We start from the raw sequence: 26427 nt of genomic DNA, 5'->3' as shown, positions 1-26427 counted from the left end.
AACTTGTTCAGGATGTGCCTCTTAACACTGATGATGTTAGTCTGTTAGCACTGAGGTCTTGAGAAGTAGCCTATCTTTATACAGGACAGGTCCTTTCCTGAAAAGCACATCAGTATTATCCATGGGAGGGACTCTGGGGCTCCTCAGTGATGTTTCAGAGAAGGGACTTAGCAACTCTCCCTTGGTGTTAATACTGGGAAGTTGACACCCGATATCCAATAAGCTTTGACGTTTTCTCTCTTTGTGCTCACCTGTTGCTAGAGAACGTTGTCTTGACCAAAATCCCTGGAGGTGCAGTTGGAGGCGTGGTAACAGCCATACCCAAAATGTTAGCAATCCTTACTGCAGTAGGCAAGTACTGACTGTGGTAACTTTCCTCAAAACCCAGGGATGCCTGCACAGCTTGCTGATACCACCAAAGCATCAGCAGCTTGAATTTCAGTTTCTAAGCATCCGCAGAATAATGCAGAGACAGGACATGACTCTTCAAAGTTAGTTTTGTGTTGGACTAAAACTACCTTCTTTTGGTCCTGAGGCACACTCAAGCAATTTATTGGACTATGCTAGTGATGAAAACACTTTGATTCTCTCTGATCTCTTCCAATAACTTGCCAGTTTTACCCAAACCAAATGTGCCGCATTAAACCATTTTGAAGCCGGTCATAGCAGATATGATTGCCTCTATTTCTGGCAGATTAAACAGGGCACTACGTGATTATAAGTGTGAGTGACTTTCTCTAGTTTGCTGATGACATCGTGAACTTCCACTAAGCAACTTAAAACCAAAACGAAATCTGACCTAATTAAGAAGAGGAGTGATTATTTGAATATTACTGATGATTTTTTTTCCATTCAAAAGGGGAGAAAAACTGCAAGTCTGAAGAATATTTGCATAGTGAATGTTTAGGATAACCGACAGCAATTTTTTTTTTATAAATGGTGTCTTCAGGAAATAAGATTTTTTTTTTTTTTTTTTAATCTGGCTAGTTTAGATGTTCAAGTATTAAAGTTAAATTTGAAGTCATGTATTTACTGCTAGCAAAGTTTACCTGTGGAAGGCTTGCTTCAATAATCTGTTCAGGCAGCTTTTACGTTGCCTCTTCTACAGTGTAAGCATATTCAAGGATGCCTTTGTTTCGGCAGCATTTTGTTTAGCTTTCATTCTCATTTCATGAGAATCACACAAAGCTCTTTCAGAAACAGCCTTTAAAAAGGGAGTGAGTCTGAAATAGTTTTCAATTAGTAGACTATGTTATGTATAGTTGTACTGTTTATATTCTAGGAAATAGATCTTTGAAGACCCTTTCTTTCCCAGATCTACTAATCAGTCAAGCAATTTAAACAATTTTTTCATAGGAAAAATAGGCAAGAATGCCTGTTTGGGGTTATGAGTTTAATAATAGTAGTGGGTGTGTTATCATTGAAATGTTCTAGGTAACTGAAAGCACTGGCTTCTGCTTGCTGATGGTGACCAGGCTGTTGCTGTAAGCAGGGTGTTTCTTGTCACTGGCCATTTTCACTGTGGCACTTCAGAAATGTGGGTGGGTTTCATGTCTTGACTTTTAATGTTAGGGTGTTTTGGATTCTTTTTCATTTGCCAGAATGATTTAAGGTGATACGTAGCATTTGTGCACCTTTGTTGCCTGGAGGAAATTCATTCTCTAGAGGATTTATTAGTGTGATCTTACTGGAATAGACACCTTGTACTTTATGAGAACAATTTGTCCTCTTAACATACAGGGGTGTGATACAGAGGAATATTTATGTTCTGAAGAGACTACCTTTGAAAACATGAAAAACATGCTGAAAGGAGGTAAGGAGGGAGCCCACCTGACTTGCTGGTGAAATGTTGACAGAAAATTGTCTGTTACCAAGCAGTTAAGATCACTGCTAATGGAGATGAGAAAATGTTTTTCTGTAGAACATAGCAAATGCTGAGGCTGATAAATAGTTTCTTTCTTCCAAACACTTCTTCTGCATTTACAAAACATCGCTGTTACACAGTCCAAATACCCATGTAAGCTTAAAGTCCTAAATACTGAGTTTGCCTTTCTTTTATTCCAAATATTTTTAAGATAATGTAAATCTATATGCCTCACTCTGTGTTTGCTACTAATGACTTAAAGCATTGACCTTTTTAATCTTCTTGGGTCTCAGCTTCCCCGTGTATAAAACGCAAGAAGGAACTTCCTGCCTTACTTAGTAAGAACACCAATTATCGTCTGTAAAATTCTGTAAGGAGAACTCGTTTTCCTCTCTTAGGATATTTGCCAGTAGCCTCTTTTGTCTCAAAGCCTGGTCCTATAGTATTTAATATAATGAGAATGAGATAATAAATTACTGGAGGTTTTTTAAGATAGCTTTATTTTTGGAGTACAAATCTGCTATCTGTTAGCTGAACTGTAGCAATTTCCATCTTGAGGGGTGATGGAAGCTTATGGCCCATCTAATGCAATTTTCATTAATACATCAGAGTAAGGAGCTGGTTTTATTTTTGGGAGAGAAAACAAAATCCAGTAAAAAAAATCAGACAGAGTGGTTGCTTTGCACTGAAGCACAGCAAACAGCGATACATTCTGTCTCTTCCTTGTAGCAAGCTCTGCATATGACTGGCCTCACTAGGAACTCGCAGCATTGCGTAGCACCTTGGCTACTCTTGCCTTTGGGCAAAAGGATACGAAGAGCCAGGCACGGTAACACCCTGGCAGTCAGTGGGTCCAGCAACAGCATCCCTGGCATTCTCTGTTCCGTATCTTATATTGCTATTGAACTTTTCATTAAAAGCCTGCTATCTTCTTATTTCCACCCCCTCCTGCTTTTCTTTCATCAAAAAGTATCAAGTTGTAAAAAATGATTGAGGATTAAGATCTGCTTTCAAAGTAATATTAGCCTGTGCTCACAGCAGCAGCATCATTCATTGGTATTGTTTCTCCATTTTATTTCATGAAAGTGTAATCCACAGGGTGTTTTGGTTACAACAGGTACGGACAGATGTAGGCAAAAAGGCACTTTTGGTTGTTTCATTCGATCTTTCACCATTGATATAACCAAACTGTGAAACTGCTTACATAAAGATAATGCCATCCCGTGGTATTGTGTAGATCTAGTGAAAATGTGAACAGCTTTCATCCAGAATTGTCATTTTGTTTCTATTTTGCTTTAAAGTAGTGTAGATCAAGAATATTGAAGGCTAAAATCTCTTAGGTTACAGAAGGTGTGAGGTGTGAAACAGATACTGAATTTCCCTACAGCTGTATGTCAGCATGAGGAAAAGCATCCTGCCGCAGGAGGAGTCAGGCAGGGAGCAGGAGTGCCCTGCAGTTCTGCCTTCCCAGCTTGGCTGCAAGGGTCATGGGATGTAAAATCTACCGATGGGCATCAGCCTGCTTCTCGTGCATATGGGAGGCTACTGCAGCAGTTGATTGTATGCCTAAGATGGTGAAGTGATTGTCAGCATAAGCTTAATTTAAAATCTATGTTACCTTGAGAGAATAGCCTTTTACTGGTCTTACAGAATTTCGCAGGCTGGGTTTGAGAAGCTATTGTTTAGGATTAGGGATCGGGGTCAAACAAGGATGAGACATTCCCTTGGAAGAAGTTAAGTGCTTCATTGTACCTGTGTTTATTTTTAGAATGAAATTGCTTTATGGCTTCCTAATGAGCTTAAAAATTTACAAGGATTTAAAATGTCTCAGGAAATACCCTGAACACTGGCAGGTGTCACATTAGCTATTCTGAAATAAACCAGACCAAAATAATAACAAACAATTTCAGTGTGCTATTTACCTATCTGATTAGAATTGCTATCCACCCAGTTAATATTCATAGGAAACAAAGCTTCTGTTTAAGGATACCGTCTGTTTCCCTACTCAAGGCAAGTGTAAAGAAATACCAGGAGATATCCTGCCTTGTGTTTTGAATTGTCATGAGGAATGGGAGCCACTACCATGTCATGATTGTGCTGCTTTTGCATTCAATTCACTGATGAGCTAAATCAACAATCAGCTCGAGTGTCCTGAGCAATGTGGTTTAGAATAACCAGAAATATGGGCTATTTATCAGCAAACAGTGGTATCGCTGAGTGTCAGTGCAGTTCAGCATGTGGTTTAACAGCAAATTTTCTCTAGAGGCCAATCATGCCTTCTACATACAATGCAAATAATACTTTGTTATGGCCATGATCTTTTCCAGACTCGCAGAAATGTCTGTAATCCTTTCCAACAAGATGCTGAGATATTGTCCTTGTCCATTTCCTAGTCTTTTCAGCCATGCTAAAACCAAGAGCAAATGAAGAATCCCAAGGGAAGCTCCTTTGTCAGCTGAAGATGAATCAGTATGTTCGGCATGGACAGCCTTGCCCTATCTCCTTTTCTTTCTCAGCCTTTAGATCTAATAGATATGGTGACATCTTGGGTGCTGATAACAGCAAGAAATCTGTGTGTGTGTGAACATAACTATTCTGCAATAAAAAGGAAAAAATGGGAGCTTAACGAATTGTTAAATCTGAATCAAGTATCTGTTTAAACAACGTGAGAGTCACCGTGTGCTGCTGATAGCCCTGCTGTAAGCTTGTTAATAGGGTTCTTCTTTTGTTAGTGTTCTCCGTCTCTGCCTTATTGGAGCATGTGCGTTAATGTATCTATTTATATGGTGTCAGGCTGCTTTCTGCCATTGGATTTGTATCACCATAAGAAAATTTAAAGGTGAGATTAAAATCAAGCTTTAAAGAAAGATAAAGGCTACTTTGAAGAATGATTTCTGAAGTTCCATGACATTAAGGTGTATAGACAACCTTGACAGGACTTGTCATGTATGAACTGCTGTGCATGAAGAAGAGAGGTGGTGGTTTGGGATGTAAGTAATGGATGTTTTGGGAAAACTGGACTATAATCTCTTTGAAAATCATCAAACCTTGAAAGATCAATTTAGTATTGTACTTTCTATTGGGACCATTCAACAAATTGAACCTTTTATTTAATGAATAATGAAAAGAGGAGGGTGACTTGATATGTTTTTTTTGACTCGGGTCGTGAGATGAGATGATCACTAAAAGTCTAAGTACTCTTGTTTGTTTTCTTAATAGTACAGAGTATAAATTATTGAAGACTGTTGTTGATCATTAATTCTTCTTTACGATGCTGAAGGTGGGCTTGATTCCAGGCTCATGTAAGGCCCTGAAGGCTTCCACTAATTTCAGCAGCCTTTGCTTGCTCTTTGTATCACCAATATTGCCCGTTAACTGGCAAAGTGTCTCTCTGGGACTGGAGGTACCTCTCAAGGTAAAAGGGGAAAACCCAGTATTTACAAGACACTAAAATACCTTGCAGAACTTGCCAGACAATTTCTGCATGTACATACCTCAATCACTTTCTTAAAATCTATTAATTGCCTGGTTTTTTTTTTGTCATCTTCCTCTCAGGACTCTATTAAGTGGCTTCCCAAGTCTCCTAAACTGTACAGTGGCCATAACTGGAGCTCCCAGGGCTCTCGCTGGGCCTCATTGAAAGGAAAGGAAAGTTTTCCTGGTGGTAACCTGTACAAATTCAGCTCTGCTAATGGAAAATGGAGGGAAGGAAGGTTCAGTCCCGAGCAAGAAGCAGAGGAACTGGAGGATCCTGATGATGTAGGTAGTCTCCTTGAAGTCAGGAGGGACAATGTTGTGTGTCCGTCAAGAAACTGCAGTCTGCTTGCAGTGCTACGCTGCCAAGCACTTTGGGTTAGTGGGAGGCTGCGCTGCCTGTACTTTCACATTCTTGTTTGTGCAGAGAGTACAGAATCATGTCCAGTGTTTTATTCTTTTACTTTGCTTGCAATCAAAACAATCCATCCACCCCCAACAGTACAGCACAACTTGCAGGTTAAGATGAGTAACCTGAGCAATGATGAGATAATATACTTTTTATTTTACCCCTACTTATATCCCCAGTTACCAACATGGCTCCTTCTCTTTCAGATAAGCAGGTTGTTAGCAGTACTTGAAGCTCAATGTCTCCCAAGGACTGGATGGTAGAAAAGTGAGGTTGCAGTGTTACTACACTGCATGTTTCGTTCTGGGTAGTGCTCTTCCAGGATGCTGACATCTGGGGAACCCTTGATACTGTGGTTTCTCTAGCCTGTGCCCAGAAGGCAGCTTGGCTGTCTTCTGGGTCATAGCCTAGAAAAAGGAGGTTGTGTTTGCACTCTCGCAGCCTTTCCCTTTCAGGTCATTGCTCACCAGTCTTTCCTCCAGCTGTTTGTTCGGAGTTGAGGGAGGAATTGGGGCTCTTGCTCCTCTGCCAGGACCTCTGTTCCCTTCTTAGCCCTTGACTGCTGCTGGTGTGCCCTCTCCTCCAGCCCCCACTCCCAGCTCCTGCTCCTGGCCTTTCTCCCCAGCACCCACGGCACCCCAGCGCTGCTGATGGGTCCAGGTTAGTCAGCCTGGTGCCATTAAAGAGGAATTGCTCTCAAGAGAAGAAAGATAATGAATGTTTTATGTGAGTTAAAGCTAAACAAATTCCCTTTTAATGATAAGTGAAAATAGCAATCATGCCTTGCTTGTTCTCCCTGGGGTTGGTGATGCTTCTTTCCATCCCAAACAAAAAGAGGTTGTGGGAAAGCTCCAACATAGATTGAAAGATAAAGTGTCCAGTGGGGTTTCTGCACAGCTCTTTGTGGTAATGACACTGCTTTTTATTTCTGGTGTAAACTTCCACGCTTAGAAAGACATTTATAGGGTTTATTTTCAAAGGTGTTGACCTTTGTTTGCTGCATCATTTTATTGCCAACAGAAGACAAAAGATTTATGGTAATATGAAGATCTGATTCAACCTTACCTGTCAAATTAAAGAGCAAAAAACAGCAAAATCAGAATTCGGACATCATGGCTGAATTTCAGTTAACCACTTTGCCAAGCATAACTGATTAACTGGAAAACATCATTGTGTTTTGCAGTCAAACTTGTCTGAAGCTTTAATTGTTCAGTGGATGTGTTTTAATTGTATATTTCTCTTTTCAAGCCCTTGTGGTTTAGCTTAAGTATAGGGTGACAGTGTCAGTTCCTCACTGGATCTTGGAGTAGGTACAGCCTAGAGCCAGGCTTCAAAGCAGGCTTTGGGATGCCTCACCTCTGAGGGTCCACTTCCAGCGGACCCCTAAATCACTAAGTTTGCAGGTCTCCGATCGCTGCCATTTGCAGCTAAATAAAGTCAATCCAATTACTTAAAATCTTCTCTTGGAGATGTAGATGCAAGGTAGGGGCTTGCTTTCCCTCTCACACCTGTGCTCCTAAAAACAGAACGTGAGCCTTGAGGAACTATAAGAAATGTTGTTTTCTGTATGGAAAGCCCTTTCCTTTGCCTCGTGTGTGATTTCTTGCCCTGGGACAGAAGATTCAGTGCTACTGAGCTGCCAGAGGCTGCCCAAAATAGTCTCGTTCTCATACTCCATTCCTTTCATAGGGTATTGCAAGATTTAGTTGGTTATATGTGTGCTATATGTGCTTGTGTGTGCCAGGGGATCTAGAGAAAGGCTGTATGAATCCCAGTCCTCTGTTCCCACAGTTTCTACCCCCATGTTGCGGGAAAACCATATCCAGAGAAATAATGGTAAAAGAAAGATACTTGCACATTTGCTTTAAAGTTGCAGTTTTGTCTTCAGTGAAACAATTCCTAACGTACAGCAATATGATAGAGTTACAAATCTAATTTACCATTGGTAGGGTCTGTGTGTCAGATAGGTATTCTCCTTGCTGTCGCCATGTTTACCTTTTTTATCTTTAACCCCCAGGAACCGATTTCCAAATTTTCTGGCAGCCTTTTTGATACCAATGATAGCATGAGAGAGCAAAAAAATACCAGAGCAGCTCTTCAAGAAAAGCACAAGTTGGCAATGAAAGGGAAGGCTCTTCCAGGGACTAATACTAAGGTGCAGCCACCCGTCTCGGCAGTGGGCAGCTTCCCTGGCGAGAGCGGCTGGATCCCGGAGGATCTGAGGTTGGATGCACCGCAGCCCCCACTGAAGGTATTGAACTCCTGCATGGGCTGGGCTTGCTGATGGGGAGGCTCTGTGTGTCTGTGGGGAAGTCTGCATGTCCATGGGGAAGTCTGCTTCTTGTGGGAGGAAGTTCATAAAAGATGCAAAGTGGGGATGTTGCATGGTAAATGTCATGAGGCTTCTTTCACAGAGCGTAAGCTGAGGTTTGTCCTTGCTCCCACTGGCTTATACGGAAAAAGAATTTTCCATAAAAAGAAATAAATACTTTCTTTGTAGCTGTTCAATACTCTCTCATTTTATGTATCTAGCTTTGGTATTTTAAGGTCAAGCCAAGGGTGTGCGCAGGTGAGCACATGGCTAAGTCTTCACTTAGTCTGTGGTTTAGGAGCACTGGCATAGCTTTACCCACCCGGCATGAGAAAGCCCCCATCCCGTGAAAAGGGATGGGAATGTTCTAGTGAAAATTTAGCCCAAATCTTACAGTTCTCACTGATAAAGTTTATGGAGAAGGCTATACTCTGAACTCAGTGGGTATAGCCTGTCTTGGCATGCTTTGGAGCACATAAGGAGGAAATGTGCTTTATGCATTGGCTCCTAGGGGTGGCCCAGTACAGGTCATACCTCTGCTGACAGCCCATGGGGTGGGAGATGTAGAATTGGGCTGCATCCCTGGCATCATGGGATGCAGCACCAGGGAAGGCAGCCTGGCTGGTGTGGTACCTGTGCTGGGACTTGTCACCAAAGCATTGCTGGTGATCGCAGGCTTGTGAGGTCTCAAGCGTGCGGGTAATCCTAAGTCTTGAGCAACATTTGGCAGAGTGGTTTTCTTTTGACCGATAGGGTATTTTCATACCTTTTTAGGATTTAGGAGTTTCAGATGGGTATGTTATACGTGCAAAAGTAACTGCATACATTTGTTAGATGTAACAAATGAATGCAGCTGTGTTGAAATATTCTTAATTACAGAATATAACAAGTTTTTCAAGCCTGAATCGTCTTAGGGATATGAAACAAATCAATGAAAGTAAGAGCATTTTGCTAATGTGATAAGGTGAAATGCAGTTTGCAGATTCCACTACACTGGCAAGGTGTTCTTTAAATCTAATGTGACTGTTGTTTTAGCAATTAGCAATTTATTATTTACTATGAAGCATATTATATACTAACAAAAAAAACCCCAAACCAACAACTGGGGAATATAATTCTTAAATGTAAGCTGTCGAACTTGAAACTGATTTTATTTGGCCTTTATTGTGAATTCTGTACATTCGAAAAATGATCTAAGATTTTGTACTAAATTTTTGCTGATACTAGCAGAAAAGACTAGAAAAATTACATTTTATGCTGCTTTTTTAAAAGCTTCCTGATATTCTTACTTTTAAGTCAATGGTTAGAGTACTGTCAAATCTTTTGACAGAATTAACACATACGTACAGAAGGCATGTTTAAAGAAAATTACTGTAATAGTGCTCAAATTCAGTTACCTGTTCTCAAAAGGGTTGAGAGTAAGCAAGTCAGACTGTAGATGAGGTTCCAAAGCAAAGGTTTTTTTTGTAAACTTATCAAAAAAATATTTACTTTTCACTCCTGTGTTATGATGTTGTTGCCATCATGAATGCTCAGTAAATTGGTGGGTTTTATGAAACAACTGGTTTGGTCAGCAGCCTTATAAACAGCCTGATAAGGTTTTGGCATGACTCTCAAACCTGGAGAAATAATGCATTCTTGGTGTTATTGAAGAGTAAAGACTAGTCTTGCATGTGCCAGTGTTGAAGTATAGTACTATTTTTCTCTGGGCTGACCTCTACAGGGGCAAATCTTCTGGTGTTCGGAGCGGGAGTTAGATTTTCATTGCTCATGTAATTAATAGGCAATGTTTCTGATTAATCAGGCCACTTATCCATTATAATTCTTTTCCAGATAACCATTACTGTGTGCAGTCAAATGGGGAGTCTTGGTATTAGCATTGCTGGTGGAAAGGGCTCATCTCCATATAAAGACAATGATGAGGTGCATTTCATTACTCAGAATTTATCTAGTAATCATTAGAATGAAACTGATGAGCATTTCTTTGAAGCTATTGTGTTTTGTTGTTTTCTTTCTGAGGTCGTCCTCAATGTAACATCACTGTCTTTCATAATAAAGCTAACACGAGTAAATGTGGGTAACTTATTTCCCAGAGTAGAAGCCGGTAGTAGATTTTGATGGGGAAGCTCTTGGAGAGATGATTTGGGAGAGAAAACCTGATGTAAACCAATGATTTTCCAAAGACAACCTGATGGCTGAAACACTGTTGGCTAGTTTCTGCTTTCTACCTCAATATGGGGCCACTCCCTTAGGGATCCACATGCCTCTCCCATCCCATTTGCTCATTCCCAGGAGCTAACTTGATTTGAGAGAAGGATTTCACACATCATCTCACTTAATTATCATTTAAATAAATCTTTGTTTCCCAGTCTGTCTCCCATGGCACAGTGTAAACAATTAATAACTTTTGTTCATTGTTGTATGTGTCAGCCATGGAGGCTTTTATTTTCTTGCTAATGTGCTAAGACATTTAGTTTTTACTTTAATAGAGGCAGCAGAACAACAAGTCTTGAAAATTAATTACTTCCCTTTTGCTTTTATATATAAGAACAATGGAAGAAACCCTGTCAGGTCTGAAACCTCTCTTTTGTGTCACCAGGGGATCCTGATTGCACGGCTGCCAAAAGATGGTCCAGCAGACTTGGCTGGGGTACAAGCAGGAGACAGACTGACAGAGGTAGATGGGTTGTTTGTCAACATGGAGTGCGTTCTATTGTAGTTACGTTTAAATCAAATCACTCAGGATTGGGGAATTTGAGATCTAGATCTAGGCTTGCCTTAGCTCTTCAGATACTTACTAAACTACATTATAAAGAAATGATAATGATGTTTAATTGTTGTATTCCTTCTTATTATATTCTGGTTTTCAGATCTTTATGTTCAAAGTGCTTAACAAAATATTATTCACTGAAATGGCTGATTTGTAAAGGAAAATAATGGTCTTAGTAAGCAGTTATGTAAGCACAGATGTGGTTGTACTTGGTCCAAGAAGCTTTCCTATGACATTGTATTAGATTTACTAGATCATTGCAGTTGTTACAAAGAAATGTAAACTAGATGAGCTTGGTTCTCCGAGGTAATTTTTGGTTGGGAGAGAACAGCTCAAAGTAGCTCCCCTGTTGGAGGCTTACAGTGCCAAGTGATGAATGTGATTCTCGGGCTGCTCCACCTCAAGCCTCATCTTTCCTAGCAGAAGCCACTCTCTTGAGCTTCAGGGTTTCCCAGGAGCAGTGGTGGTCATGAACAGTTTTGTTATATATATTTTGACCTATTGTTTGGTTTCTACCTGTTGAGAAAGGTAGAGTGGGGGAAGAGCGTCAACAAAATTACTTTGAGGTGAAACTGGTCCATAATTTTTTTCAGCTCTTGTTCTCTTAAACTGTCATTTATACTTGCTTCAATTAATAGTTTTTACTCCAGCATACTCCTTGTTGAATTAAGGTAGGATAGAGCAAGCAATGTTCTATGTCTATTAAATTGCCAGGAATAAGGATACAATCTATATCAGCCAAAGACAAATTAATGATAAATTAATCTACTAATTTTGTAAAACTATGCTGTAGACTTATTAATAGAGGACTGTGTCCCACAGTCCACATATGGAAGTTAGTTTAACATTTTTAAAAGGTTAATTACAGAGAAAATTTTGTATCATTTTACCTTTTTCCTTTTATGAAAGGATTATCCTTATCTAATTTTTGTATTTTAACAGATGTGAAAGAATTTAAATAATTATTCATACTTCACATTATCAGACCGTTGGGAAAAACCCCATGATTTTTAGTTGCTGTACCTTTAACTTCTGAGCAGAATTTCTGGTAAAGTCAGTATCTTAAAAATCAATCACTTTGCACAGGTTCCTCCATGAGGCTATAATTTACTCTTATTTTTGGGGCTATTTGAAATATACTAGCTACTGATGTTTGTTCCTTTAATGAATAGTGAAACAAGTGAAAAAGAGAAGACATTTCTGTTCTGTCCTGTTCTGTCCTGCTGTCGTTATCCTACAAATAGTTATGTGTGTCTGTCTCCCACAAGATGGCAGAATCATTCATCTATTTAAAGAATGCAGAAAAAAAATCAGTGCTTTTTGTATGTGTGGGAGATGAGAAAGAATTAATGAATCGTGTGCTGTGGGAGTCCTAATGATTTGACCACAGGACTAATCTGTGTACAAATAACCAGCATTTTTCTCTTGATACTATCTGTTACAACTTCTTATTCTTGAGCTGACCATTTCAACAGTTCAAATATACAGTGCGTTCATCAAAAATGGGGAATTGCAAGAACTGCAATTTTATTTGCTTTTGTTTTGCAACAGTACTTAATGATGGGGCCAGGCATTTGTATACTAACCTGAGAGGGAGGGAATTGCTCTTCTTGAACAACATTCAGAATGAAAACATGCATTTCTGCTGCTTTGTTTTTAAAGGCATCCCTCGTTTCAGAACCTGACGCCCTTGACTCTGACCCTACTGAAACTTCATCCAAGGGCAGCCGCTTCCCGACAGTAAACCATGTCATAACAGTAAGTAAGATGGTCCCAGTGAGTAACAAATCATTCTTAGCTCAGTACTTGGTGTTGTCTCTCATTAATGCTAGTAAAGATGGTAAAGACTGGCACAAAACTTGTGAGTGGCTGCGTAGGAGGAGAACACGTACCAAAGATCAGTGACCCCACCATGTGTTTATTTGGCTGTCACTGCAGCTGGGACGTGGCTTCTGGAGGAGCTCAGCTACTGGATAAGCACCAGCGTAGCAGACCACAGGTTTTGAAGCACTCTGTTTTGGCAGCTTTAAGTGTGGTGTCCGCTCCCTCCAGTTTAAGTGTTTATTCTGTTGTCTGTCCCTCTCTAGCTAATGGAAGGAGCAACGTCTCCAGGGTGCCTCTTTTAGGAGAGAGAGGTTGAGCTGCTACCTGGAGGTGACCATTTTTATCTTTTGACTAGAGGGGGGAATTGCATGACAGGCTAAGACTGCATGCCCATATTTTAGGTGACTGATGTCAGATGAGATTAAGCCTACCACACATGTCGCAGAAGGAAATGGCTGAGCCCGCAGGGTTGCTTTTAGAAATCTGATCCACTTTTGTGAACTTCTCTAAAACATAGAACTCTGAAGACCTACCCCAATCATGGTCATCTGCCTGCATACCTGAAATTATGGCTAGGAAGATGTAATAAGATCAAGGTATCTGAATGGTTAAGGTCAAAAAGCATCTTACTTGTATTAAGCCTGAAGTACCAGGAAGCAACAACTGTTTCTCCTACAGCAAATGCCAGAGGAGCACTTTGTTTGATTCCTGTTCTTCCAGTCCTTTTCTATCCTTTTTTTTTCCAGGAATACCATTCACAACCCAGCTAATGGCAAAAAAATAAAAGTTCATCTACTATATAAAAGACAGTAATCAAAGACCACATTCAGTTTTTATTAACCATTCACTTTTTAAAACACACATATTTGTTAGTTGACTGAAAAATAAGCAAATAGACCATGCAAATCTGGTTACCTATGTGGATTATTATTTAAGAAGTGTTGAGCTGCAGCTTTTGTCTATGAGATGGACTAACAAAGGTTTTATTTTCTATTCAGTTGCTTCAAGAAACTTAATTTGAGGCTTCTGGTCTCCAACATCATTCTGTGAAACATTTACACCAGTTTTATTTTCCAGTTGAAAAATACTTCCATCAGGATTTTTTTTGTCCAGCTCTACTTGGTAGCAGTTTCTTACGGTCTTAACCTGCATTGCAGGAAGCATGAGGCTTCCGTGAGAAGAACCACTGTTGAAAGGGTTGATGCATACATTGCTAATGGTCTGGATCTGTTGCAGTAGTTTCTGACTTTTAGTGTTTTCAGCCAAAAAGAGGAAATTGCCATTTTTTTATGCTGTATGCCTCTTGGAAAATAATGCCTCCCTTAAGTTCTTCATCTGCAAGGGGAGGAGGAGGCAGGTTAGATTTACTTTAGATTAGACAGATTAGACAAGCTACTTAATTTAGAGCATGGTGCACAGAGGGTGTCAACTGGCTGAATATGTTCCAAGTGTCAAAAGTAGCCAATGTGCAAGTTCGTTGTGGAGAAACATTTGCATTTCTGGTTTTGTTTCTTTTTGTGCTGGTTTTGGCTGATTGGGGGTTAATTCTCCTCACCGTGGGGGGTCGGCTGCCTTTCCAGCTTCCCGCGCTCTGCCGCGTGGCGGGGGGGGGGCTGGGAGGGGCGGGGCCGTGGCGGGGGCGGCTGACCCCGACTGGCCAATGGCAGGTTCATTCCATACCACGTGACACCGTGACCGCTATATGAAGGGGGGGCAGTTGCGGCTCGGGAGCGGCGTCGGGTCGGTGGGCGGCTGCGGCGCGGGCGGTTTGTTCCGGCGGTTCGTTCCCCCTCTCCCCTCCCTTCCCCCCCCCCCCCCCGGGGCTTTGCGCCTCTCGTTGTTCTCCTTTACATTGCATTTCTGGTGTTGTTTCTTTTAATTTTAATTATCAAACTGTTCTTATCCCAACCCACGAGCGTTACCCTTCTGATTCTCTCCCCCATCTACCGGTGGGGGAGTGAGCGAGCAGCTGTGTGGGGCTGAGCTGCCGGCTAAGCCACGACACTTAAAATCTTGTGCTGTAGCAAATTATGTATGTTACTGCCTTTAACCTGGAGTGGCATTCATCAGTCTTAGGGATTCTGGGCTTTTTAGGAGTATCCTGCTGACTCAGGAACTGGTCAGTATCTCGTCTGCTCTCACTCTGGGTTTACTCTGGTGAAGTTCCTTTTATTCCCCAGTAAGTCTTATCTGAAAAATGTTTAAAGCCTTGCTTCTTATGGAGGATGTGCTTTGCATGTTCAGATAAGCACATGGCTGTAGGACTTTAATGCAGAATCTTCTTTGCTAGGAATCTAGGAAGGTTTGTTTCTTTCGTATTTCTGACTGGGTTTCAAGAGAAGGTGGGTGCATCTACATCAAGGGAGGGGAGGAGAGAAGCATGGTAGCAAAGAAGCCAAAGGCTTCTATTATTCTTCCTGCAAAAGCTGAATTATGTGCTGGGTGGTGCCCGTCTTCCTTCTCCCTCTCTTCCATGTCATCACTGGTTCCTGCCCTCCAGCAGAGACTCTTGTCTTCATCTATTTATTTTTATTGATTTTTAATAAACATCCTCTTTGCATATGCTCTCTGTGATAATATTTGTCTCTTACTTGCTAGCCATAGCCCTCTAGCCATCTCTTGCCATTGCCCATCCTGTCTCCAAGCCTGGTGCTCTGACATTACAAAGGGTGATGCTGCTGCCAGATTCAGGTTTCCTCTCTGTTATCCATGGGCCTGGTTACTCTAACTTCTATAAGGCTCATTTGGATTGTTAACTCATCCAGCCAAACTCAATTTCACACACTTTGTGCCCTCTTTAAGATTTCATAAAAGTGTGAATGACCAGTAGCTAAATGGACAAACAATGAAAAGTTCTTTCACTGAGTCATTGTTTTGCAAAGGAAAAAATGAGAATTATCCTTGGTTTTAATTATGATTGAGTATTTTCTTGAAATGTAGAAGCCCCGGAATTTTAATTACATTTAGATACTTTTTTTTTACATACCATATTTGATAGACTTGTCTCAGTTATGCTGATCGCACCTCAAAAATATGGAATCTGTTTATTCTACTGTGTTTAATACCTCTATATCAAAACAAAAATATTTTAATTGAACTTAAACCAAGTCTTTGGATTTGTAAGGTTAAAATTTTAACCTTAAAATAAGGGTATGTATGTAAAGACGTGCATCAAAATATAACAGATTAGAACCACAAATGATAATGGCTATCTACATGCAGACTGTGTGTAAAATATTGCATGTCTAACTACGGGGGGTGGGGGGGAAACCAAACCAGGGATACAAACATTGCCAATAGTGCCCCATGCTGCCTTTAACAGAAGGAACTTTAACTTGGATTCTGGAATCTTTATTTCCAGTTCTCTATTTTTGTGTCCTCTGCTCCTTATTTCCTACTCATCCTCTCAAACATAGAACCAACTCTGCAAAATCTTTCTCCATCAAAGATGCTTTCATTCAAGCTCTGACTGAAATTCCCAGTGGATTTTGTCTGAATGAATGGAAAGTGTTGACAGGTTTCAGCATCTCTTACCACTTCATGACGTGCATCATCATGTTGTCGTCTTTGATCTATTTTTGGGGCTATCAACATCATAAGAATATTAGATACTTTGTAATTAATATAAAATCTCTTAAACATTTTAATCTAGTATTTCACTTTAACTCTTACCATATTAGTATCTTTAATTTTATGCCTTTGCTCTGGGAATTTTCTCAATTAGATTTTTTTTCATATAGTTTACTGGGTGTACAAGCATCAAATACATCGAGGATTTTCAAGGAAGTTTAAGAGTTATCAATTAAAAATGGTTGTGTAAAAGAATTGGAAAAATATGAACTTTTTCAAGCTAAAAAAGCCAGATGATTTGGTTGCTCTGTTAAAAATGCAGAGATACCAAATGTTCCTAAATATGGTGAGAAAACAGACAACTTTGGTGTACTAGAACCTGTAATCTATATCGAAGTGAAATGCTCCAGTGCCTGCAGAAAGTCACTACCGCGTTCCCACAATACGTAGGTTGCTGGGTTTCTGCCTTTCTCTGACACTGTTTAGATGCAAGTCATGAGAAAGCTTACATGGATGAGCATCACAGCAGATCTGTCTTCATTTCCAGCTAGTACGGGCTTTTCAGGAGAAAATCTTGATGCATTTATACCAGTTAAAAATCTTCAGAAATCGAAGTATCAAACCCTTTCTTTATTCCTCTGAGCAGGTTAGTTCTAGCCATGTCAGAAAATCGTAATCGTACAACTTAAACATAATAGAACTTGTTTCTTTAGTCATTGTCTTAGTCTTTTTCAATTTTAAAAGCAAAACCAGTAGAACACTTAGGTCAGAGAAGCACTATAGAAGAGGACAACTAAAGTTTCCTCTGTGGGGATTTTCTGGAGATTGATATCTTTTAGAGGCCAGGTTTAAAACTGGGTATTTTCTCCACTTCCTATTGGGATAGCAAGAGAACACCTTGAATGTTTTATCTGTCTCCTAGTGGGTATATCATATTTAGAGTGAAGCTCCTTTCTGATCTTCCTATCTGACAGTTTAGTGCCCCTCAGGTGCAATGCACAAGGCAAAGAAGGTAGAGTTCAGTCAAACTCACTATCGCATTTCGCAGCAGACAAAAATGAAAGATCAATGTCCATCGCGTCATACCTGTAATGCTGTTGGACACAAAAGGCTTTTATATTATTCAAACTGCTTATGAAAATTGTCCTTGCTTCATTTTTCCATCGTCTAATGTACCACTGGACAGTGACTTCCCTGACACTGGAACATGATACACAGATTTTCATTTAAGTGCACGTGGAGCAGCAGTTGTCTGGTGCATTGAACTTCCAGAAAATCACACTGACTTGAATTAGATTTCAGAGCAAATCACCAAGCACAGTGTGGGAAGAACAACAAGCCTGGGGCAGAGGGACAGGCTGGTGAGGTAGCCCCCACTCAGGGCCCTCACCAGGCTGCTGCACACAAAACCAAGGCAGTGTGTTCAGAAACACACCGCCAGCTCAGGCACAAGTCTTTGGCAGCGCTCAGAGGCAGCGTGGCTGCTCCAGGCATAAGGATGAGCTGAATTATGTGCTGCCCTGTTCCAACCCCGAGCAATGAGAGGAGCTGTCACGAGCTGGCCGCTCCCTGAGCATGGGCCACCCTGCTTTGCTTGTGCAGAGGTCTTCTGCTGCCCAGCGTAACGAGGCACTTCATCCATGCCTGACCAAAGATTTGTCTTCCCCAGGGTGCAGGAAAGGTTTATATATCTCTGTCTGACTTCACAGTTTTTGGAGTTTGGCCACAGGCCTTGAAAGCAATGAAATAGCACTGTAGCATGCTGCGAAAAGGGATGCAGCCAGGGTTTTCTGAGACCAGGAGCATTGAGGGTGCACCATAAAACATGCTGGTTAAAATGTTCCTGATAACATGCTGTAAAAGGGAAGCTATGTTGAATGCCTAGATGGGGTTTGCAAATTCATACTTTCATACATGCTGCTGTGCATTAGGTGGTTTTTGTTGTGTCCCCCTTGCCCCAGCCACCTTCCCCACTGCTCCCTGCCTACCATGCCACTTCTGCCTGGCGGTGAGATTGCTTGTGGGTAATAAATTCATAAGGAATTAATTAGATATCTTTCTCCCTCTTTAACTTGTATTTCCTGTACATTTTCTTTTGGGGAGAAGGTTGCTTTTATGTTGTCTCTGTCTTTGGGAGCAAAACATAACATCGCTTTAATTAAAAAACCCACCAGGTGCCAGTTTGGTCTGAACCGTCCAGCAGTTGATCAGCCCGTTCTCTGCTGTTCTTGTTGGATGCATTTTTGGGATCTTCTTTTTAATACTGGCATTTAAAAATCCAGCTGTGTAACATTTTTTTAGGAATGACTAAATGCCCTCCTTCACTTCGAATTTGATTTAGACAGTTTCTTCTATGCATACAGTCATTATCAAATGCAACATTTTGCATCTAGTAAAGGCATATTTTCATTGTTTAGCTAGAAGTCTGAATTTCCTGTTGTTCAAGTCTAAAATCCTGCTGCCATCAGCAGTGATGATAAAAAAGGTAAAATTAAGTACGAAATCTTAACCTCATTCTGGAGGTTTATGCAACTGGAGGTTTATGCAAAACCCTGCAAAAGCTCTCAGCTGGGTAGATTATTTTCCCATTTCCACCAGCTGAAGGGTACCAGCCTCAGCACTGGTACCAACGAAGATCAGCGTGTAAGTCAAATTTCAAAAATACTTACTATTTAGATATATGGAGTCGAACTAGGCAGGCTTCCCTATTAGAGGTATTTTCTAGCTGGGGAATGTTTTCTTTAGAAAGCGATCTGTTTGAAGTAGGGTTAAAAGTATGTCTGGTTTTCTTCTAAAAGGCCAATCTAAATCCTTTTACCTTGCCCCTGTTCTTTCAAACTTGAGCTTTTCATGTGTTGTATCACCTTCTGATTCGTAGCCTTTCTCCCCGTCAGCTGGCCTTGCTCTCAGCTGTGCTTTGCCCTGTCGCTGCTGGTTACGCCTTCCATGTGAAGCTCTGGCATTAACTGTGACTCTTGCCTTGAGAGCTCTCTTCTTCTGCTTAGATTGGAGTGTGGACCTCTGAGGGGGGGGGAGGTCAGGGGAAGGGGAAGGCTTATAAAAGAGAAAAAAGATTATGGGGTTTGTTCTGTTTGGTTTTGGTTTTGAAAAGGTTATAAAAAGACATAATGAACTGTCCTTTATGGACTGCTCTGCAACCTTCTGGACAAACATTTTTATTAGAAGTGGAAATGGAAAGCATATGTGCACAATTGGAAGTTAAAAAGTATTGGACGTTAACCTGTTGGCAGGACATCTCATTTATCATGCTTTAAGGAGATGCTTTCAACTGAAGCATCATAGCTAGTTGTAGGTTTGTTCCTACTCTGTTTCAATATGAAAGAATTCTTGCAGCCAACACCGCAGCTGAAATGCTGCAGGATATTTAGGCAGGTTTGTTTTACCACTTCCTGCAGTGCAGTAGAAGTGCACAGACAACCCACGTCTGTGCTTCAGTTGAAGGACTCCACCTTTCAATGGAGGGTGGTAATTCCATTAAATGAGAGTGTCTGAAATAATTTGATTTTTAGCTATGCCTGATTTAAACAAAAATGAAGTTTTTTCATTAATGTTTTTATTGTCCAAAGTCTTAGTGTTTATGTTGAAAAAGTGTTGGACACAAACAAGGTAGTGAAAGAAATTCACATAGTGAAGACACTGGTTTTGGTATAGGATATGTCCTTCGTGAAGTTTACTTTTTAGGCACTGAAAATATAATTTCAGGAGAAAAAAGGAAAACAGTAGCCTATTTCAAATGACTATTCATACATTTTTCTGGAAAAAGTATTCTGCATATTTTGATAGTTTGGGATTGACTGGTACTTCAGGTATTATTTTAATAATGAGTGCATGATGATGGAAAGTGAGTAGGAGGATTTTGTGATTTCAGCAGAAATATTTTGAACAAGTTCAGACACTATTCAGTAAAAACTAGTGGAGGGAAACACAGAATCCTAGATAATCAGTCCTCCTACACCAGGATCAGCTTCTTCAGAAGAGTTACTGGTAGAAGATGGAAATTCCACACCTTCCCACATGCCTTAGGCAAGCAACTCAAGCTCAGCTGCCCATGCTGGAAAGGTTTTCCTTGTTTCCATCCTAAATGTCTCTGTCTTGCCCTGCCTGTAACGGCAGTGGAAATAGTTTGTTTCGTCTTTCCTGCAACATTTTTTTTCACATGAAATCTGTTCTCCTATCTTTCCTCAGTTGTGAATCACAAGGAAATGTACATTAAATATGAATATTAAAGTAAAGCTCCAAGAGCAAAGCTTGTTTGTTAATAGGGTGAAGCTGCAGTCAGTGAAGATATAAGCATGGAAATATGAAAGCAAAGGTAAAAATCCCCCTGGGATTCTGGGAAGAGAAGCACTGGGCTTGAGAAAAGGACAGAACAAAAGATAATATGAGTGTAGGGCTTGAGAAAAGGACAGAACAAAAGATAATGTGAGTGTAGAGTTGTTGAGCTTTGTTACTTTGTTTTTTGAAAAACAAACTGGAAGAGGAAAGGAACCTGATAAAGCTTAGATTGTGATCTTCCTGGAGGTGGGGTGAATGTGTAGGCAGTGATGGAGTGTTGGGTTTCTAGGGAATAGTTTGGTGAAGATGGTAAGGCCACTGTGGTTAGAACTGTGATGTGTGTTTCTTACATCCATTTTGTGTTGTTTTGTTTTTACAGGAGATTAATTGATAATTTCTGATGCTAGGAGAGAGAAAGTAGAGGCCTGAGCCTCTTTTCACTGAATTAGACCTTGTACAAATGCATACTCTATTACTTAATTGGGTTTGCTCTCAATTTGCAGTTGCGTAGGTGGCACAGTCCGCAGCCAAGAGTTGTTTTGTCATTGGTACCTATGATTCAGCCGTGAGGAAATCAGGGCTCCTCCACATCCCTGCAGGGAGGTGGGCACAGAGCATAATGGTTGGCCACAGAGAAGGGAGCAGCGGTGGGTTTGGGGATAGCAGTGGTGTTGGGTCACGTAGGGTTTCAGAGGGAGAATGGTCAGGGAGATGTGCAGAATGCAGAGACACAGAGGATTCAGCTGCTCTTGGACCAGAATATTTGATCTGGTAGAGAAGCTGAGCGGAATGTCTCTAAATCAGCGTGAGTGGGTGTGTGTGTGGGCTTTCATCTGCCTGGAGAGGATACAGAGGGGCTGCTGTAGTAGATCAGAACTGAGCCAGCTCTCCACTCAGGAGCACAGGTTTCCAGCCTTCACAGCACTTCTGGGCTGAGATGCTGTTCAGCCTCTGCTGTAGAAAGTTGGTCGGTCATTTGGCGCCGGTTCCAACTTTATCTGCAGCAGCAGAAAGATTAGATGAAAGGCTTCCCCTAACACCACTTATTTCATGGAAATGGTTGATACAATTATCATGGACATATTGGACGAGCATGAACCTGTGGGCAGGTGGTCATCTAACCTGGAGCATAACTGGGGGTGCCGTTGGGGCGGGATGTCCTCCAGAGGCTGCGCCACAAGTCAAGTGCTAGAGGTGTGCAGGCTTTCAGACCATGGGCATAGGAGAGAGTATTTCATCAAGGTAATGAGATGATTTTTCAGGAAAGTTGTGAAAGCCTAACTACAGCTTGCAGTGATTGAACATAGGGAAAAATGTGAAAGAGTATTTGTGCCATGCCAGAACTGAGCATCCTGTGGGATTTGTTCCTCTAGCAATATTGTTCCAATCTCAGATTTGTTTCTTTCAGATGTAGATAATTAATTTAAAAAGAAAAAAAAAACAAAAATTTTTTTTGATAATTAAAATGAATAATGGTCTCTAAAATAAGGAGTATTTCAGAGTATCTTTAAAAAAATGTCTCCAGAGGACCTGTGTGCCAAATCAAAACTGTGTATGTTTGGGGGTGCTGGTAGAGTGGAATAACCCACAAGAACTTCATGTTATTAGTTTAAATTTTTAGGGTTGTGCCTCACCAACAGCTAGATTTTTTTTTTCTATTTTCCATTTCATCAATTAAATTCACTTTGTGATTGTAAGACCTAGTCCCATCATAATATTTGAAAGATAGTATGCAAGAACCAGGCTCCAGAAGTCATGAAATGTTTGAGAGAAAGCTTTTTTAGAGAATTAGATTTGATTCTTTGCAGGTGGGATCACTGGGGAGTAGAAACCACGCTGATAAAGAGTATTTCAATAACTGACATTCAAATGGCTAAGGGCTGTTCTTCAAAAGGAAGAAGTACTGGCAATTCTTCCTTCATACTGCTAATGCAATGCATGCCTGGCCTCGGGGAAATGTGTCTGTCTATTTTTGAGTGACACAGTACGCAAAGAAAGGTCTTCCCTGAGCTTTGAACAGACAGCTCAATGAAATGCAAAGCCTGGGGCTGGATATTTCTGCAGGAACTTCAGATAGGGCATAGATCTCTGCACTAGTTTTTGAGGTGGCAGAATTCACTATATCACCCAGTATAGCACCTGTACGTATAGGATGTGCATTTGCTGTAGCACAAAGCAGCTGGCTATCGTTAAGAAAGAAACGTCTTTCAGCAATGAGCAGAGCCAAGAGAAACATCCAGTGTGTGGAAGGCTTATAAATGCTGTCAGGTGTGCATGACAAAAACAAATCTTCCCAGGAGTTGTTAGCTTGGCCAGTACTTAGGGTCTATATAGGTTATTTAGAGCTTCCAGAAATGTGTCCTTAGTCTAAGAAAAAAACCAAAAAGAGATACAATTGGCTGTTCAATACACCAGGGAATATAACTAAATTTGTACCTGGTTTTAAAATCAGTTTACAGCTATCGTGGGTGAGATTCAACTCCAGACTGACACCTGCATTTTGGTATCTACGTGTAGTGTGCCTGCCCGTGACCAGGGGGGTGCCAGGCCCCCTGATAGTCAGTGGAGCCGGAGCTAATGCAGTCGGTGGAGCCTGGGGAGTAATTCATTTTACTTCAATGCAGAAGCCTACCGGCTGGCTAGCTGACCAGCCATGAAGCACCTATGCGCTTGTGGCATTTCCTAAATCAAATAATGTACAGCAAGGAAATAATATATAAATGGTTGAATTGGGTGGTGTCAACATTAAACATTCTTATAAAGTGTGAAGAAATGCAACAAAGTAGCTGATAAATAAGAAATACTGCCTTTCTTGAGAATTTTTAGACTACGGGTAAGATGAGCGTTTTATTTAGTACACATTATTATATTACCTGCTCATTAGATATATTGACTTATATCTATTCCATTAGATGTTACACTTTTTTTGAAAATTAGTGAAAAGTAGGATGACATTGTGCACCAGAGTTAAATTTGTAATAATCCATTCATTGATACAAACCGTTACTGGTACATTCTTTGGCTATACATAAAGAACCTGACATTCTTCTCTTTTCTCAGTTGCAGCATTTAAATTAATCTTAAAACATTACAATATATTCTCAAAGAACACAAAAGTTGTTGGCCAAAAGACTGATGTGAATCACATCCATGTATGCATATTTATTAACTAATGAATTTACACATCCATATTTTGTCAGTAAAAAAGCCAAATTATGCATTTTTTCAAAGATCAATAATTTATATGCTTTATGATCCTTAATCCTTTATTGCTTTCAGGTGCATGAATTCAATGAATAAGAAAGTTAAATAAAAGTAGATGTATACTTGTCATATTTACTTGTCTTTAGTTTTGTAAAGATTTTTTTTCTGTTTTGCTATGGAAGTTTTGGCTTTTTTTAAAAAATTAGCTAAAGAGAGGAAAAGGCAATTTATCTCAATTTTGCTTTAACTGTCAATGCCATTTTTGGCATAGAACAGTTCGCCTGCCAGGAAGCCCTGCAGTGTTACATCTCTTGCATGTTTTTCTTGTCACCTGCTTCCCCTATACCTTTAAAATATCCCATTTATACATTTCCTTGCTCTTGATCTGACTCTTTTCTCTGCCATCTTTCTCGCCTTGCTGAAGATACCTCGGATAATCCTCACGCGCCCTTCCACTTCCGACGAAGATACTGACCAGTTGCCCCCAGACCCGGATGACTTTGAGCCCGAGGAGCCCGACAGTGCAGAAGGCCATGCCTATTCGGACTGTCTGAACAGTGCTTTTTATCCTCCCTAATAAAATACTTTTCTGGAAAGTGTTCATGGGTGGTTATCTTTCCCATTGTTCCATTACGTTTAATGTAGTACTTGAACCACTCTGCCTTATTTGTAGGGAAAACCATTACATGGAGAATGGATTTGAGCTGAGGGAGCAGAACCTGTGTTTGTATTTCTTTGCCTTGAACTTTCCTTCAGCCACAAGCTGTGGACTGGAAACAAAATGAGCTGGGTGGGGTTATGTGAATGTCACCACATGTTTCAATAGCCACTTACAAGGGCATCCTACAGCACCTAAATGCAGTGGTGAAAAGAGGAGGTGATTTTTATTCAGAAGGTGCGCCACCCAGTTGGAAACACACTGAAAACAATTGTATTGTATAGTTTGGGTTTTTTTTAAATCTTGTGTCTATGTTTTGTCTGTATAGCTCACCCTTTTGTCTACCCCCAGGTTCCTTTGAATTGTCCCTTTTAATGTTGTTTTCTATGAGAATAAAATATCCTTTTCTGTCTTTTAAATAGTGCTTTTTTTTCTTCCCCACAGAGAAATGTTATTTCTGTTGGAATTCTGTATTTCATTCTAGTGTAATAAAGAACAGTTTCTCCAGGTATATGCAAACAGGTATCAGATTTGAACAGGACCCGTAAGTTAGTTTCATTAGATCTAAATGCAGGAGGCATCTTAAGCAACCGTGCCCCTCAAGAGTGAACTGAGAAGCAATTTCTTACACTAGAGGAACTGTCTGAGACTCTTATTTCTTCTCCTAACTTGCATATAAGCAGAACACCTTAAATTTGCCTTACTGTGATATGCCAGGTTTGATGTGTATGTGTATATATCTGTGTGTGTGTGTATATATATGTATGAGGTAAGCATTTAGGAACAAATGTTCTTGTACAAGAGTGTTCAATCCTTTAATTCTCTTCACTGCTCTTCAGATTTCTAATGCATTTTGAGGTGCTTAAGAAGAACCTTTTGGGACTGATCTTTATTTGGGGTTCCATGGTGCTGCCTTAACTCAGAGGTGGGGTCTGGTCCTGCTAGACTGGGATGTCATTACTTTTTTTTCATGTGCATAAAGTGTGCACTGATGTTTTTTATGATGTGTATACAGTTTCTTTTCCTGTAAATAGAGTATAACACAACACAGTGACCTGGTAAATCCTCATCTTTTATTCCCATTCTGAAAGATTTCTCAGGTGATCGTTTGTATATGACTTGAATGAATGCTGGTAGCTGGGTTTTCAGGAGTTAGGACGTTGGCAGGAGAGTATGGCTGTCACAGAGGGAGAATATTTTGAAAAAATAGGTTTGCAATAACACTATGATATCAAGATTTCGCTTGACTCTCAACTGCATCCACCGTGGCTTTTGCATTGTCTTGTACATCAGCATTTTAACGGAAGATAATTCATCAGCAATAGGAATATTAAACTAATTTTCATTCATTTGCAAAATGATCATTACTTTAGAATCTGCAATGACTTTAATAATAAAGACTGTATTATGTGCATAAACATTCCAATTTGAATTAGCCTAAATGATGTCTATAAATTAAATGCTATTTAAAAATATTTTCTTCTCATCCCTTTTCTTCCTCAAAAATAAACAGGGTTCTTCCACAATGACTTAATGTTTGATCAATGCATATTGCAAAAATATCATCAAGCTCAGAACCCATAAACATTTTGGCAATCCAGATAGTAAAGTACAGTTTATTATTGCTTTATTGTATCTTACTAGACTGCAGAAAAAGTAGACTCAATCTGCTATTATAAACCAGCCCTGGGCCTGCAGAATAAATTGTAGTTGAGAGTTAGTGAAACAAAGGAGTTTTGTTGAGAAGTCTGTATTTTCATTCTTTTTCCTCCTCACGCACAGGTGTGTACTTTACATTCTTCATTAGGTCTTGGAAGTCAAAATATCTGCTATAAAAATTAGGTGCTCTTAACCAAATGCTGTCAGCATTCAGGTAACTTTTAAACACTTCGATCTTTACCTGTCCTTTTCAACTGAATTCGTTTTTCAGGCAAATTTCAAATTGCAGTGCAGGGAATTTTTCTGTGGGTATAAACTTATGGTGGTAACACTCTGGAAAAAATTGAACGCACATTGATAAATGAACCCAAATATTTTCATAAATGGA

At 40.2% G+C, this 26427-nt stretch overlaps 1 protein-coding gene across 1 annotated transcript; it reads left to right on the top strand.

Moving 5' to 3' along the window:
* Positions 1 to 191: 191 nt before the first annotated feature.
* LOC135312661 (protein scribble homolog) lies at positions 192 to 25696 on the top strand. The gene is made up of 6 exons (XM_064447901.1): positions 192 to 5623; positions 7765 to 7998; positions 9892 to 9981; positions 10658 to 10735; positions 12491 to 12586; positions 24147 to 25696. The coding sequence occupies exons 2-6, from the start codon at positions 7813 to 7815 to the stop codon at positions 24297 to 24299; spliced, it is 603 nt and encodes a 200-aa protein (XP_064303971.1). The 5' UTR covers positions 192 to 5623; positions 7765 to 7812; the 3' UTR covers positions 24300 to 25696.
* The last annotated feature ends 731 nt before the right edge of the window (positions 25697 to 26427 follow it).

This window comes from Phalacrocorax carbo, chromosome 3, assembly GCF_963921805.1.
Source record: "Phalacrocorax carbo chromosome 3, bPhaCar2.1, whole genome shotgun sequence".
Taxonomy (NCBI): Eukaryota; Metazoa; Chordata; class Aves; order Suliformes; family Phalacrocoracidae; genus Phalacrocorax; species Phalacrocorax carbo.
The sequence above is the reverse complement of the archived record's forward strand: the minus strand, read 5'-3'. Positions and strand labels throughout refer to the sequence as shown.

What these genes read in the sequence shown, in the direction of transcription:
- LOC135312661 (XM_064447901.1), top strand. Translation starts at nt 7,813, where the DNA reads ATGAGAGAGCAAAAAAATACCAGAGCAGCTCTTCAAGAAAAGCACAAG. An exon ending in CAGGAGACAGACTGACAGAG is followed by an intron (nt 10,736 to 12,490) that starts GTAGATGGGTTG and finishes TTGTTTTTAAAG; the next exon opens with GCATCCCTCGTTTCAGAACC. An exon ending in CAGTAAACCATGTCATAACA is followed by an intron (nt 12,587 to 24,146) that starts GTAAGTAAGATG and finishes GCCTTGCTGAAG; the next exon opens with ATACCTCGGATAATCCTCAC.